At 37.2% G+C, this 16,922-nt stretch overlaps 1 protein-coding gene across 1 annotated transcript; it reads right to left on the bottom strand.

Annotated features, from left to right (window-relative positions):
* Window positions 1-1,797: 1,797 nt before the first annotated feature.
* LRRC14B (leucine rich repeat containing 14B) lies at window positions 1,798-16,030 on the bottom strand. Its single transcript, XM_003204694.5, has 2 exons — window positions 15,078-16,030; window positions 1,798-13,365 (listed from the first exon to the last, which is right to left on the bottom strand). Exons 1-2 carry the CDS (start codon window positions 15,980-15,982, stop codon window positions 12,720-12,722), a joined length of 1,551 nt encoding a protein of 516 aa, XP_003204742.1. The 5' UTR covers window positions 15,983-16,030; the 3' UTR covers window positions 1,798-12,719.
* Between the last annotated feature and the right edge of the window lie 892 nt (window positions 16,031-16,922).

Raw genomic sequence — 16,922 nt, 5'->3', positions numbered from 1 at the left:
TCTTTTACTGTACAGGATGTATAACAAAGCAACAGGGTTAGCCTTCACCTGGTAGATCACTGGGGACATGTGTAGATGGGAACCTGGTTGCAGTCACTTACTGGCCTGCAGCTGGTTAGTGGCCCACAGTTGGTATAGCATACCTGACAGCTACCAAGTGCATCTCAGTACTCAAGTGAAAAATGTATTTATTCATGACATTATGTTACAGCTTGGGACACACTATAGAAAGGCATTCTACACTTGTTTGCAGAGGAATTAGAGCAAAAAGAAAGATCAACAGAAAATCATACAGAGCATTTTTCCTAGTTAAATACATTTTTTTGTGGCTTTGGTATCTGACACAAGTAGGTGTGGTTGTCCCCACCTTAGTTGGTAGCCATTAATAAGACAATTTAAGTCATACAGAAATAGAAAACCAAAGAATAAAAATAAAATTTATGATCTTACTACTTAGCAAAAGCTTAGTGTTAGAGAGATTCTGTAAAACACAGTATCTGAATTTTGAGTACATTTCTACTGCAAGGACCAGAAACAGAAGTGATGCATAATCTGTCACTAAGAAAAAAAACCAAAAACTTTGACTGTTATTTTTTTAAAAACTAAAAAACTAAGAACAGTAAACTAACTTTATTCTGGTGCCATGATTTAGCAGATAAACGTATTCTTCACTCTTATTCAAGTAAGTCTGTTCCAATATATTCAAAATATATTGGTATATATTCTGAAAATGCTTTCTGAATTGCAGCCTACTTTCATGCAGTTTTATGAACTGCTCTTCTTCTCTTCACTTCAGTAAATTCTGTTTTCTGTGTAGTCTGTCTCCACAACTTCAGGTGTGACTTTTATCTTCAGATCATTTTCTGGCTGAAGTCTCTGGAATGCCAGTTACTGAACAGATTTTCATCTGGAACAGGGTAAGGCAACACATATTAAAAATAAAGCTCAGCCTCAGGAGGTATAGCCTACAAATAATGGAGCAGGAAGAAGAAGAAAAGCAAGGCACTTAAGTACCACAAAAATGAAACACATAATGCCAGCAGGAGCCAGCTGTGGCTGCTAAAGGATAGCTACCATCTAGTTATGAGATAGAAATAAATGCATTTTCCCTGGTACTTGACTCTTTTTCCAAAATTTAAAACACAGTTAGTTAAGCATCTTTAAAGTCAGATGCAGGCAAAATTAGCTTTGAGCAATTAGAAGTTTCACATGTAGTAAGTGTGACTTTTTATTCTTTATTTTTATTTTAGGAAGAATTGTTCAGCACACAAACATACCCACCCAACAATGATTGACAGAAAACTATTCAAAACTAAAAAGAAACCCACTATATCCTTCCCTTCCTTCACAACCCAAACAAACACATATTTTCTGACACACTAATAAGAATGGTTCAACACTTCTAGAAGAATTCACACGGATTAAGACAAAGTGTATAACCAGAGCTGACCTATTGTTAAATGAACTAGTATTTCCAGAAAAAGTAGACTTGTCATTGACGTCTCACAAATTTCCGCCAACTTTACCCAGTTTGACTGTCTACAAGAGGATACCATTTCTGTCTTCAGATCACGATGCTTTTGTCCAAGTTTGTTAAGCTTTTCATACAACAAATGCTATGGCAGACAACTTGGATAGGAAATGGCAGCAGCTAGTTAGTCAAAGCTTAACAAAACAGAAATTCCTTAGGACTTTAGCACTTCAACAAGCAGTTCTCCTTGGCAAGAGTACAGCACATCCCCAAAGCCTTCTAGAAACTTAGTCAGCTCTCAGATGAAAAAAAAATACCAACTACCATTGTAGTTCTGTGTTTTATTTTTATCAGTTTTAAATTAATGTGCACAGGTAGAAGCTTGAAGTGTGTGACAGAACTGAATGAACAGAAAAGCTGAAACAAATCTAAGATACAGAATTACATTACCAGTGTAGTGTCTGCGATACCCACTCTGCTACTTACTGTAGTTGAAAGCTAATATATTGATACTGACAATCACTCCTCAAGACTTTGGACATTAATTTCTTACTTGTAACATGTTCAGAAAAGCTAGGTTTTTCAAAGTGTTGTGTAGCCAAGTGAGCTAAAGCTAAACTTCTAGGTGTTTATTTCAAGAAAAAGGAGGAAAAGCAGAACTTAGATTTTTAATTTTCAGAAATAAAATATAGCAGTTATTTGTAGCTTCTCCCATTCTCTGTTTTTAACTCAGAGTTTCCAGAATATTCTGCTTCTTGGAGAGAAGCAAAAAACAAAACAGGACATTTGCTTAACAGTCAAATTTGCTAATTAGAGAAACAAAATGCCAGTTTTACTGACTTTTATCCTGCCCAGCTTCTATTTTCTGTGGTTATACCGAAAGAACCGAGTAGTATGTGTTAACAAGTTACATCTCTGATGGCAATGAAAGCAGAATGAGAAGTGTCCCAACTCAGAATAAGTGGGATCAAGGATTTACTTTGTGACACTTTTGATAGCTGAAAATACACCAGCAAAAATAAAATCTTCAAGTGATTTTTGGACCACAGGTGAAGTTGCAAAAAGCAGAAAATAGTTGAATTTTTTAATGTAAAACTTAGTGCATTAACTGTCATTTGACTAATTTGCAATCAACACAGGCTCTGTGCAAATGCATGAAGTTCTTCCTCAGATCAAGATGCATGCTGATCACAAAACTTCTGCAGTAATTTTCTCCTTTGAGGTGCTAAAAACAGCAACAGAGAGGGCACTAAATGAATCATTTCCAGGCTATATTAGCTGTTACGACTGAGCATAATTGAGGCTTGCGTCTACAGAGATGACTTCTCAAAAAAAACAACTGAAGTTTTGCATTATTTTTTCTTGTTGCTACTAGTCCTGATTTTAGCATATACAAAAATGGCATTTTACAAGCACTTGTTTGCACATCTGAACAGTCATGGTACTAATAAAGAAACTGGTGTTTCCTTGGATCCAAGAAAGTATAAACAAAGAAGAAATGGAAAGAAACCAAGTAAGATTAACAGAGTGTTCTTTTAGCATAGACTCGTTTTAGATTTCCTGGAGCATTATAATCCAGTGCAGATGTTCATTTGCCTCATTCTTGGCAATTCCTCAGTAACATTTTCTCAGGGATTCATTATCCCCTTGTTAATTTGATCTCAATTTTCTCATTTCTTCTATGTGACAACGAGCACTCAGAATGGTGTGAAATAAAGCTGAATATATGAAGAAATTACAAGATAACTGTAACACCATGTAAAATTGCATACAATATTGAGGTGTTAAAGCAAAAACTGAGATTTGTGTTTTTATTTTATCATTTCTTATAGTGAAAATGGCTCATATTTATGAAGTCAAAATGAGTAGTTACACAAGAAAATAAGAGAGATGAAACAGTAGTAATAAATGTAATAGTATGGACAATGTTTACATGTACTAATGAATTTATATGTATGTGCCTTACCAGAAGGTTTTTGAAAAACAGACTTATGCATTAATCTCTCAGATAAATTATTTCTAGTCGCAGCATGATAACATTTAGGCAAAGAAGGGCAATCAAGGTCCGCTCTTCATTTCCTCCATAACAAGGAAGCCCGAACCACAGCTAAGAAGCAGATTCTGACACTCTTGATATGGGTGTGAAGACAATACTGCCAAGTTCTTTAACTTCTGAGTTGTTCTTTTGTTAGATTAGTTTCCCTTCAGTTTGATGAAAAAAAAAAAAAAAAAAAAAGGTAGCAGACTATTAGGATATTAAGCATGCCAATATGCCAATTGATCATTGTAAAAAGCCTCATCAGGAACCTTGCACATTCTCTCCTTGTTGTGCCAGGAACTCTACTGAAGATCAGACTAAACATTTCAGTCTCTGATATATGCTACAAGTGTGACTGCCTATCTCTGGTGTTACTACCACGTGAGTTGGCTTTGGACCTACATTAATGATAGTTTGTCTTCTGGTTGGACTCTAGGTCCTACACTATAGCTCTCTCTCTGGCTCTGACTCCTTCTGTTTCTGACTGGACCCCCTGAATGGACCCTGGATCTGAGCAATTGCTTTTCCAGAACTGTCAATGAACCCTGTTATTAGTACCCTACTCTGATTGACCAGATCAGAAGCAGTAAGGTCATTGCCTGTGTAATGATCTCTCTTGGCTCCTGTCTTGCCTTCCCTTGCAGAGCAGTTTGTTCTAGCTTCTCTGTGACATAGCTAAAAAAGCTAAAACTGTGCTGTTGTATAGCAATTCTATCTCCATTAGAGTAAAAAAATGTTATTAAAAAAAATTCAGCTGTGAGAATATTTTAGGAAAATGGATTTTAGGAAAATTTGGATTAATTTCTGTTGAAGAGAGGAGATGTTGGGTATAATTTTTTTCATATCTAGTTTAATCACACCTTTAAAAAATTCACAAAGATTTTTAGGAAGCTTTAGATCTTACGGAACCGTAAAAGAAAAATATTCTAACAATAATCTCTTTTCTATAGATCTTTCCTGAAAATCTCAATAAAAACCAATACTTGTGTCTGTCCGGTTGCCAGGTAGTGAGTGAGAATGCTAAACTGCTGATTCCTCACTCCACACATCTTTTAGAAGGAGTATTTTTTTACTTTTTCAAAATTAATGAGCCCTGCAGAAAGTCTGATATCATGATATGTTCTGGCTTTGGGAGAAAAAATGTTAATAATGCACCAGTGTTTTAGTTGCTTCTGAGCAGTGCTGCACAGGGCCAAGAACATTTCAATTCCTTGTACTGTCGGGGCAGAAAGGAAGGCTGAAGGGGCACAAGGAGCCCCTTGCTGGATGTTAGTGCATTTCAGCAGTGGTGACAGTGATGTGAAAGACAAACCACAATCCAGACGACCATGCACAGCTGTCACACTATGAAATGAAGAGTGTCTCAATCAACTCATAAATGCAAAATGAATAATGGTGATGGCTATGTTGAAAAGCATCGTTTTGTAGCAGAGAATTTTCTCTATTGAATGATGTTATTGTGCTCTTTTTACCTATTGTAGTTTCCATGTAAATAGAGGAGATATTACCTTCGTAGATATCTACATATGTGAGATACCACATTGAAATATTGCATTAAAAGAATGTTATTGAATCAAAATTATCATCCTTTGGAAATAATGCCTGGCTTTTGGTTGCCATGGGGAAAGGGATGGAACTATGATAAACTGACAGCAGATAGCAAACTGGTTGAAAACTTTTGTACAGTGAAGCAGAGTTATCAGCTTGCAGCTATGAAATAGAGAATAAAAAAGTGTCAGGAATTTGGAGGTTTAAACTCTCCTCTGTTAAGAGGAAATCAGAAGCAAGCTGTTTCTAAGTTAGGCATAACTTGTCACAGGAGACTGTGAACTGCAGGAAAGCACCTCCAGAAACTTTCTGGCCAAATGCAGAGTAGAATTGACTGTTCTTCAGTTCTCAGCATTCTCTTAATACAGCTATGAAGCTGACAAGCAAACCTAGTGACTGTTCACTTTACAGACTGCTTCAGGTTTAGGAAAATAGAAATGCATTGATGTGATATTCAGTCCTTAATTCTATACACATTCAAAGCTAGCATAGAATCTAGGCTAAGGAACTTGATCTATCTTGAAAGCTGGCTCTGATTTGAGTAGGAGGGATGATGAGAGACTTCCAGATGTCTTTTTTATGAGACAAGAAGCCATTTCTACTCTTTCACTTGCCCTTCCTAATCCCAACACTTCTTGTTTTCTTAACCTTCTTCCTGTTTTCACTCTTTTATATATTCTCCCTCCTAATTTTCCTCCATTTTCTTCCTTCTGCAAATGCACTGTTGGTTTTTCCATGTGTACTGATTTGATTGGGATAGAGTTAATTTAAATAATAAACAGTGATTTGCATGGTGTTATGTTTTGGATTTGTGACCAAAACAGTGTTAATAATACATTGATGAACAAAAGTAACTATATCATAGAATAATTTGAGTTGGTAGAGACCCACAAGGATCATCAAGTTCAAATCCTGGCTCCACACAGGATCATCATAAATTCAAGCCATCTTTCTGAAATCATTGTCCAAATGTTTCCTGAACTCCAGCAAGAGTTGGTTACCACTGTCCTGAGAGCGGCCCTGTTCCAGTGACCGACCATTCTCTCATGATACTTACTCAGTTCACAATTAATTTGCATAAAAATCTTCAAAACTGGCTGTACTATTCCTATCCAGATGCTTTAGTCATTGCTGTACAGTGCTTACAGAGCATCAAAGCCTCCATTTCTCATGATGCTCAAGCAGAAGTAGGCTGGAGATGCACAAGAAGATGGGAGGGGACACAGCCAGAACATCTGGTTCCAGGTGACCACAGGGGTATTTGATACCACATGATGTCATGCTCAGCCTAAGAGCTGGGTGAAGGAAAAGGCAGAGTGGGGAATGCATTCATAGTTATGGCATTTGCTATTATGCATGGTGAAGCCCTACTTCCTAAAAATGGCTGATCATCAGCCTGCCAGTTGGAAATAGTGAATCTTTGTTTGGCTTTGCTTGTGTACGTAGATTTTGCTCTACCTAATTAAACTGTCCTTATCTCACTCCACAAGTTCTCACACTTTTACCATCCCAGTTTTCTCTCCCATCCCACTGCAGGAGAGGATGAGTGAACAGCTGTGTCTTGCTTAGCTGTCTCCTTGGAGTTAACTAATAGCTCATACTTTTGGAGAACTTTTCCATCTATCATACCTGTTACTTCTTTGAATTCCTATAACGGAACCATGTTTCCTTCCCCACACTATCCACAACGTATTCAGATTATCTCGTACTACTGTAGTCCATGTGAGACTGAGGAAGGCTGATTCTGCAAAAGAGCAGTCTGTCACCTTTCCAAAACTCTCAGCCCACCTGGATCCTCTATTTTATAGAATCCTCACCCTAGACACCCTATGTAGTTTCTCTCACACTCTGAAGGGTGGTCAGTTGGTAAACTTGTGGATCTCTGCTTTGTAGAAGCAGAAGTCAGAGTTCTAAAGCAAACAAGGTAGGGGCTGTTGAGCAAGCTTTGGCTTATGAACTATTCTGTTTTATCAGTAGCTTCAATTAAAAAAAAAAAAACAAAAACAAAACCATAGCTTTCTAGCATTTTTGTTGGCATGTATGATTTTATTATCTCATCTAAAGGGAGTATTATCTTCATTGCCACAGTAGCACCCTCCTGTTTTCAGTCCTCTGTTGTTCAGTCTTGCACAATTATGCTACTTGCAGAGACACTCTTCATCAAGGCAGATAAAATAAAAGGAAGACTTTCAGGAAGGGGGTTGGCTTTGCTCCCAAACTCCTCTAAAGAATTGGAAGATGAATAGCTTTTCTCACGCAGCATGACATTTCTGAAAGTGGTTGCGCAAAAGAGAAATGTGCACAGCTGAAACTATTAAGGCAGGTAAAGAAAAAAAAGCCACTATGAATCTTTGGGATTACAGAAGACAGTAATACTTTGCATGGGTGATATGGCACCATAGCCTGCTATGTGTCAATCCATTACTTCAGAGTTTGTCACCAATTATTTAATAACTTACTTTGCTAATTGCCACCTTTACCTTCTTTTCCATCCTTCACTTTTATTTGACCTTGATTCCTGTAAGGAAGATGGTGATGATTGCAACATAACCTTTTAGAAAGAGGCAGCAAGGATGCTCAGAAGAAAAAATTGCTTCAGCTTCGTTGCTGAAACAGTGAAAATCTTTCAGACCTGTTGTTCATTCCTAAAAGCCAACATTTCTTCCATTTTCCCATTCTGCTTTAAAATCCTCTATGCTATACATGGTTTTCCTATACACACTGTCCTGGTTATGTCAATATTTCATATCATGACATCTTGTGACAGGCTGTTGTGTGCAGAGGCACAGTGCACTGTAGAGCTGCGCTTCCTGATTTTTTAGCAGCCTCATGTAAGTTCTGACTCTCCAAGAGGAAGCTACACTGAGATGTAGTACATTCCCAAGGAGCCTCCACGTGATCTCCGATGCTGGGTGATGGGGGTGAGACACTTCCAGATTTCAGCAGTGCAGTGAACAGCACATCTGTAGCCTTTCTCTCCCTCTCATTTGAGTCATTAATAATAACTATCTTTCTTATTATTATCTTACATTCTTCTACCATTTGTAATAAATTTTTTATCTCTCCTTATCTTGACTGTGTTGTTTTCCTTTCCTTTTCCCCAAAAGGGGAGAAAGATCCCCTTACCCTTGAAATCAGAACACACATAGACAGCATATGTTTCTTATAGCAGCTGTACTCTGTCCCTGCCCCAGCATTATATTAATTCATAAAGGAAAATATCTTTGCTACCAAGAAATTGCTGACCATCTCACCTATGGCTGTTTAGCCATGAAGGGCTTCTGAAAACAAAATTCTGCACAAAGAGGAAGAATCTTTATAACAACTTCCACTGATTTTATCAAAATAAATCTACACATACATCCTTTCATAGTGTTTACTATTTACAAGCATTTGGAACTGTTGAGGTGATTGCAACTTTAGAAATCTTTCAGTTAGCATAAATGCTGCTGGAGCATTAGTATCACAGTATTGTGAAGCTGTATTCATTTTTGTCATATATTGCATTATTTTACTACCTAGGATAGCTCAAAATTTGCAAACATAAGAATTTCATCTTTTGCAAAAGCAGCAAAAGGAGTTGATCCTTTACCTTTATTGAACTTTGAGCTCAATAATAAATCTAAACATGAGAATTGCTTACAATATAAACCTGTAATTAACAGCATGGAAATAAAACAACAATAAAACAAATTTATTTTAAAATCTCATGGCATTTTGAGTCCTGATTCATAATTTAAAATATCCATAGCTAGCAATATCAACGACAAGGCTCCAGGTTGGTGCAACATAGAAAGATTGTCCTTTAGAAGGAGATGAATTAAACTGATACCTATCTACTCCTGCACAGGATAACCTGTAATACTTAGGTAGCTGTTGCACTGGGGCTTCAATACTACAGTAGTAACAGCATAATGCCAAGTCCCACACACAAGGCAAGAGGAAGAAAGACCAGGCCCAGAATATAAATAGCAGTTCTTGAACAGGAGACACACAGGAATTCTTCTGGGAGACAGCACACATTCTTGTTACAGTAAGCCTGGTCAGCAAGAAAATGCTACGTCTTGGTCTGTATTTAAAAGCATCACTAATAACCATAATTAAGAAAGAAACTCAAGAAGCAAAAGTAAAATGCCTGAGAGCTGAAGATGGAATTTCTGCAAAGGAGCAACTGTCATCAAAGCAAAAGTAGAAGCTTTTCAAAATTTGGAAAAATTTGGCTGTAAAGCTGGGAATTGTGTGATTTAAACAAAATTAAAAAAAAAACAACAACCAAACCAAAACAAACAACAAACAAAACAAAGCCAAAACTGACTCCATTCCATAATGGTGGAAATCCCTTCTCCTCCTAAATATGACACATTTTAAACAAGTTTTTAGACAAACACAGTTTTGTGCCTGTAAAACCGCTTTGTTAAATACTAGCAGGGTCTCACGACTGTTAAAGTTCTGCCTTTTGGTTTCTACAATATTCAAAGCAGGTATTTTAATTAATACTACATTTCATAGACTACAATTTTAACACATAACTGTAAAGAATAAAAATTTTGCTTCGGTCCTATCAAAATGCATTTTATGTCGCTGCTCTGAAAAAAATGCCTCCTATTTATTTCTATGGAAACTACAATTGATACAAAGAACATCGTAGTTCTATTTGATTGAGCTAATTCTCAGCTACAAAACACTATTTTTCAACGTAGTCACCAGCAATGAACAAGAGCTATACTTTTAAAAATTTTCACCAGCAGAGGTGACACACCATTTTACAGATGCTATGATAGGAAAATGCTGCCCGTGGATTACATCTTTCACCAGTCTGAAAAGATGGAAATCAGAAAGCACTAAATCTGGACTATTAGGTGGGTGTGGTAGGACAGTCCAAACAAGAGAGTCAATGTGCTCCACAGTCTTCAAACTGGTATGGAGCCTGACATTATTATATTGCAAGAGAAAGTTTTTATCCATCTCTGACCTGATTCTGCAAGTTTGAGCCTTCATCTTAGTCAGCATCGTGATGAAGTGGTCAGAAGTGGTTTGTCTAGGTTCTGGGAAATCTGAAAGGATCACCACTTTTTTGTCCCCAGTGACATTACACGTTACTTTACCCTATGAGGACTGCATCTTGAATGTTCCTTTCCATGGAGAATTCACATGTCACCACTCCATGGACTACCGTTTTGACTACAGTTTGTAGTGGTTACACTACATCTTGTCACCAGTAATGATGCATTTCAGGAAACTGTCACCTTTAGTCTGTTCAATAGGTCCTGACAAATTTGTATATGGTGTTCTTTCTTTCCCCATGTGAGCGTTCATGGGACCTGGTGCGAACTTTGCAATATCCCAATGTTGCCACCATTATTTCTAATTCATTGAAGCCAATATTCAGCTCCATATACAGTTTCCTGGTCATAATCCACCTATTTGCATGGTTTAGCTGATTGAGATTTCATTTCATGGCGTGTCAGTTGTGCATTGCCACCTGGAACATGGCTTGTCTTTCATGTTGTTATTGCCACTGCTGAAACACATCACCCACTGCTTTATTGTACAAACGTCCACAGTTTGGTTTACATAAATATTCAGTGTCAGTGAATGAGTGTAAACAACTGCAATTTTTTCCACATGGAGGAACTAAGTTCCAATTCTTATCTTCATATGCACTTCTGTATCAGTCATAATTTTTTCAAACTGTTCCTGTTGTCATCTGTTGCATTGCAATGAAATATAATGGAATCTTTTTGGGAAGGTTCAACCTCTACTGCCATACCATGAACATCCACCTCTGATGTCGTGGACAAATATAATAAGATAGGAGACATTACTTTTGGAACAGCCCATGTAAAAGCTCACAAAGCCTTGGAAATGATGCTGTAGAGCAAATGGCTTCACAAAAACAGGATCCAAAGATACTGGACACGTGGATCCATGTGCTCCAGCCACATGTCAGTCATTCATAATCACTGTGCATGTAGTGATGCATGTGCACTATTCCTTTAATGCTGTGTCCCCCATTGTTTGTTCTAAAAGGGAATATTTGAAAAAGACTTAACAACTACTAATCCTCAGTGTGGAATGGGCACTAAAACTTTTTAGTGTCTCCACATCCTTCTGGCCCAGACAGACATAAATTGACAGCATAGGGTGCATATTGTTGAAAATGAAAAATGGGGAGAAGTCTGTGATAAATAAGTAAACAAAAGTGGGGGTCAGGACTGTTTTTTGGCAAGAAGAAAGCAGTGAGAAAGCTGCAGTACTCATAAGGCATATAAATACTCCTAAATAAGAAGTAATCTAGGAACAAACTATTTTGTGTGCATTGAAATAGGCAGGGACAGGTTGTTGGAGCACAGTATGCTTCTAAAATAGTCAGTCTTCACTTTCAGACATAGTATTTTAGCTGGCCTGCAGAAATTATAGCCAGTGTGCAGAAATTACTACCCATAGGTTACATCTATTCTAAATGGAATAATCTCTCTGAGCAACAAAATGTGCCACTTCTCACGACAAAGATGCAGATCTTCAGTCTCACAAAATTCAAACCATCTATGTTTGGCTGAGAAAACTTGAGTCAAGACTAGGATAGAAAGAACAGCAAGATCAGAGGGAGGAAAATGTTAAGAGTAGTAGTCAGTTGCCTAGGTCAGCTGTTAGTCCTCATACAAAAGGTCAAAGGGAGGCAAGAAAAAGGGCTCATCTGGAACTCTGTGCAAATATAAACTAGACTATAGGTAACCCAATTTTTTTTTTCTTTTTTTCTATGTCATGAATGTTTGCCTTAGCAACTTTGATTTCCTTTAGCTTTTTTTAGCACTATGTAAACACAAATAGTTCAAGTCCATTCATTGCAGTCTTACCATCATATATTTAATGGATCAAATATATTAAAAAGAAGAATGTAAGTTATGTATTTACTTAGCAGCCTTCTCTACCCCTTTTCCACAATTCTAAATTGTCCCTTGATTCATTTTTTTCCACACTACTCATTTTTGTATTACTACCATTGTCCTAGGCTATCTTTCAAAAACAGCTGAGAGCAGCCAGGTATATTCCAATGGCCAAAACCACAAATTCCACAAAGGGAGCATCTTGAGGTGCTTGCTTGTTGATATCACAAGCCCGGCTGCGCAGAACTGTGCCAGAACTTCTTTGTGAAATACATTTTGCCAAGTTTACTTTGTACTGCTGGAGTGAGGTGAAGGGGAATCCTCTGTTATCAGTCAATCATTCGATTTGCCATGTGCCATTTACTGTGCTTGCAGTACAAGAATATACACAGTCATTGAGGGATCCTGCTGGACCTGGGGAAAGACTTCCTTGTCTTTTCTGTTTAGTGGCAAACCTCATTGCCAAGTCTGGAGAAAAATGTAGAAGAAAGTAGCCAATTTCAGACACCTTGTTTTACTAAGAAACAAAATGCTTTTTGTGTAAAATAGTAAACTATTGAGGTTTTCCCCTCTTTTGAGAACAAGCTGTATTTATGTAAATGTTATGCAGTAAGATAGTTAAAAAACCTCTGATGACCATGAACTATTAAAACAACATAAATTCAGCCCGGAAACTAAAGAAAACTGAAGACTGATCAATGAAAGACACTGTTCCAGAAAAGAATAAACTAGCTTTTGATTTGTCAGGCCAACTTATTGAAAATATGTTACACATTTAACTCATTTTGCTAAGAGAAGTAGTTAACTTTTCTAAAGTCTCTTTGAAGGACTTGATCAAATAAGCTCCCAGTTCATCATTTGTCTCCTGAACAGCTGCATCATAACTGCCAAAGAGCGGAGTTGAAGCTTTCACATCCTCCCGATTTGCTTGGAGTAAAATGAAGTTAAGCTCCTCTGCTATACTGTCATATTTTTGATGATCAAATCTGCAGAGACTGGTATCGTCAATTGGGTAGGTGATGTCAATAGGGTAGCAGTCCTTTGGAACTGGAAACTCCACATTTTTCAGCACTGGCAACTCACAGAGAAATGTGAAAAGGTGTTTAAGTGCTTGGGATGACAATGGATTTCCAAGAAACTTAAACTCCTGCAGTTTCTGACAAGGGCTTAATGCTACAATCAACATATTGACATGAGTGTCTTGGATGTTACAGTCCTCCAAGACAAGACTCCTAAGCACTGGAGAGGAATGGCTAAGAAGCTTAAAGAATGTTGATGGATAAAGTTCAGGAATATTGTGCCCACTCAGGTCCAGTGCTTCCAAGTGATAAGAATGGATACTATTGGCTAAATAGACCATATCAGCATTGTTCAGTGAGCAGTTAGAAACATCCAGCATCTTCAGTGGAGTTTTTAGTGGGCTGTAGAATTAAAAAGAAAAGGTTTTATGTCACGAAACACTGAAAAACTATTTTGAAAAAATTTCACATTTCTATCCGTATTATGAGTGCAGCCATCAGCCGCAATCATTATTTTTTTTAATTTCCTTTAACCATGAAGCATATGCCAACAATGAGAAACATATTTTGCTTCCCAAGCCTTTCATCACTCCAAATGTTTTGGTTTAAAGGGAATTAATTTTGTAACAATCTCTCTGTCTATTTTGTAAACATTTATATGTTGTCAGGTTCCATTACTTGCTGAATTAATAACAGATCATTACAACAATAAAAACATCGATGACTTCTTTCACAAAGCTGTTATCATTCATGAGATTTCAATCATGTCTGTTAAGAAAGGATTCATTCCAAGAGGAAAGCCAATCAGCATTCTAACATATCACTGTTTATTTCTAGTTTTGTTTTTACTTCATGTTTTTAAATGCCCAAGAGTTTTACATGTAATTTTGTTCTGAAGTTTCAAACAGACATTCTGATGAAGACATTCTGGTTGGAAAAAGTGTACCTGGGATTGTATGCAAATGTTTTAGTTGAATATAAAATAATATTAACTGATGAAAATAAAAAAAGATCCCTTTCAGATGTAGAGAACCTCAACAAGAATTCTTCCACATATCTCAACTGGATAAAGATTAGAAACTCATTGTTTATGCATGTCGCTCCAAAAGTAATGCATCCTATTTATTTCCATGGAAACTACAACAGTTACAAAGAGCACAATAATGAGCAAATTCTCAGCTCCAAAAAATTATTTTTTCAACATAGTTGCCACCATTTTCACCAGTAATGAGCAACAGTCCACATGCTGTGTCCATAAAAATCTGCATGGAAGTCTGGAAAATGGCGTGTTTTTCACATTGTTGTTGCCACTGCTGAAACATACCAACACCTTCCTGTGCTAATATCCACTGTTTGATCTCTTAACAACATTTAAATGAAGTGCGTTCTTTGTACAGGAGAAATTTTAGACCAAGCTGATCTGTTTCAAAACTTTTGTCTGTTTTTTTTTCCGATGCTCATATTCAACTTGATTTTCAGTTCAAATATGAACACAGATCACTAGTAGCTTGTTATATTTTTAAGAACTGCCATTCTTTTATGGAAATAATTATGAATATTCATATGTTAGCTTAATTTGCAGTAGAGAAAGGCATCAGATCTCTCCTACCCTGAGACCGGAAAACACAATGAACAATTTAAATCAGTCTCAAATGAGTTTAATATCCCTCTATCTATCTAAAAATAAATTATCTGTGAAATCTGTATTTACTGTCCAATTTTTAGAGGGAAAAAATTCACTAGAAATCTTGAAAAAAAACACTGAGTATGACTTAGATCTTGTTTCAAAGGCCAGCCCAAGCTGATTGAGATATAAGCTCAAGATTGTGACAAACCTGAGTGTATCTCTATCTTGTGTCAAGAGCCAAAAGCATATTCAAATCATACTTATCAGATGGACTCTGGAAGACTAACAGGAGCAATCAGCTCTTCTGATTACATTTGACAATTTATTGACCTCTCCCCAACAAATACTCTTTCCTAGTTTTCTGCTTCCCATACTCACATATCACCTGAAATATTCTCACTTCACTTATTCTATAATGTTCTCAAATTACTGATGGCACTCATTGCTGTTCCTTACATTCTGACTGACAGTAAGATAAGCAAGTTACCTGAGCAGCTTCCTTATTCTTCCTGTGAGAATAGAAAATGCCAGACTGAGCTCAGTCAGTTGCGTCATTTCACCCATCTTTTTTCCAATGGTAGTAAGCATCAGTTCATCTGTAGCTGTGAGCCTCCGCACATTAAATGTTCGAGCTGGCAAGGTCAAGGACATCAGTAAAGGGAAGTGAATACTGTTGAAGAGTATTTGCAAGTGTTCCATTTCCAAGCGAACATTGTGAACTACTTCCAGTTTGCGCAACAAAGAGGGATCAGTGAGCTTTATGATGTAGAAGAATTTCTGCAAAGCCAGGTTGTCAGCTCTAAATGCCACACAGCAGATCTTCAGTGGACAATAACGTTTCTGCAGCAGGGCCTGCGCTACAAGCTCATAGTTGCGTTCTGTAACAAACAAGTCTATTAGCACATCAATACTGATTTCAAAGGCATGTGGCTTGCATTGCGTTTGTTGCAGGTGGACCAGCACTTCTAAACAAAGCTTTGAGAGCAGCTTTGTCCTGGCCCACCTCCCCATTGTCTTCTTACATTCACAAAGCTGAACTTCAACATCTTTTATACCTGTCAGGTCCACCACTTTCAACCTTTTCACACAGGGAGAAGGATGATTCAGCACATAGTCTCTCAGCCCTGTCAGACAGCTCTCCAAGCACACTGAGCATCTTCTATGGCTCAGATCTTCCTGGTAGTCCACAGTAGTTCCCAGAAGTTTTCCTATATTAAAGTCAGCAAGTGGCCAGGTCTCAACCAAGTCATGAATCACTTCCCTTTGCTCCAGTAAATAGCTGGCTTTAAAAAGAAGAGGAAAAAGATTGTGGGCAACACTGCCAAGATTCTTCCTCGCAAACTCAGCATCTGACACGAATGCTTCAGCACTAAGGAACTGGAGAGACTTCATTGTTTCTTTGAACTTCTTGCTGTTATGGAGGGTGACTTCTGGGTTTAATTAAAGATCCTAGTTGCTTATCACTTTCTATTTTTAACTACAGCTGCTGTTCGCTACTGAGGGAAGCCTTGTTGGGAATGTAGAATGAAGAATCACATGCTGATCCTCTGCTTTCTATTTTGGAGCTCTTACTCCGAGTCTGCAGCAGATAGCTTCTATGAGACCTTTATTTTGAAAGCATTAATTCACTGAAATATTCATATTTATAGCAAAACTAGCAACTAAGCATAAATAAGCCATAATGGTAAGATCAGAACAAGGCATATATATAAGAAAATTTCTGTATCTTTCCTATGCCATGCAAAATGCATTTGGCGTTCCAACTTATACAAAGTGATCTTTATCCACTTCCTTTCATGACATATGCTACACTAAGATGAATAAAAACAAAGTATTTCCTGGGGATTTACATGGTGATTTCAAGAGAGAAGATGTCTCAGCACCGTACTTCTCCTCAAAACTATAGCTGTAAGGAAAAACTGTGGTGCTACAGTCACTGAGCTACAATATAACCCTCTTTTTTGCCTGTCCTGTTCAGCAAGATATAGTTAAATAGATTCCAGGCAAAAAGAAGAGAGATATTAGAAAAGTCCAGACTTTTCATGACCAGAACACTTGCCTGTGGTGAGAGACTTAGGCTTAAGTACAAGACAAGGTGAACAAGACAGAGCACAAATTTAAAACATTCTCAATTTCTAGGCAAGTATGCTGTTGCTGTTATTTTGAGCAACAGATTGTCTTTTCTTTCTTATTATACAAGAAATCATGGTTTCATTAATATACAAAAAGGGAAAATATTTGAAGTCTATTACCTGTTAATAATAATAGAGATGAAGCTTCTTACTTTCTACCTGGTAGTTGATTGACATACAGTCTTTTATGCTGCCTTTTT

The sequence above is a fragment of the Meleagris gallopavo genome, chromosome 3 (genome assembly GCF_905368555.1).
Source record: "Meleagris gallopavo chromosome 3, MGAL_WU_HG_1.1, whole genome shotgun sequence".
Lineage (NCBI taxonomy): Eukaryota > Metazoa > Chordata > Aves > Galliformes > Phasianidae > Meleagris > Meleagris gallopavo.
The sequence above is the reverse complement of the archived record's forward strand: the minus strand, read 5'-3'. Positions and strand labels throughout refer to the sequence as shown.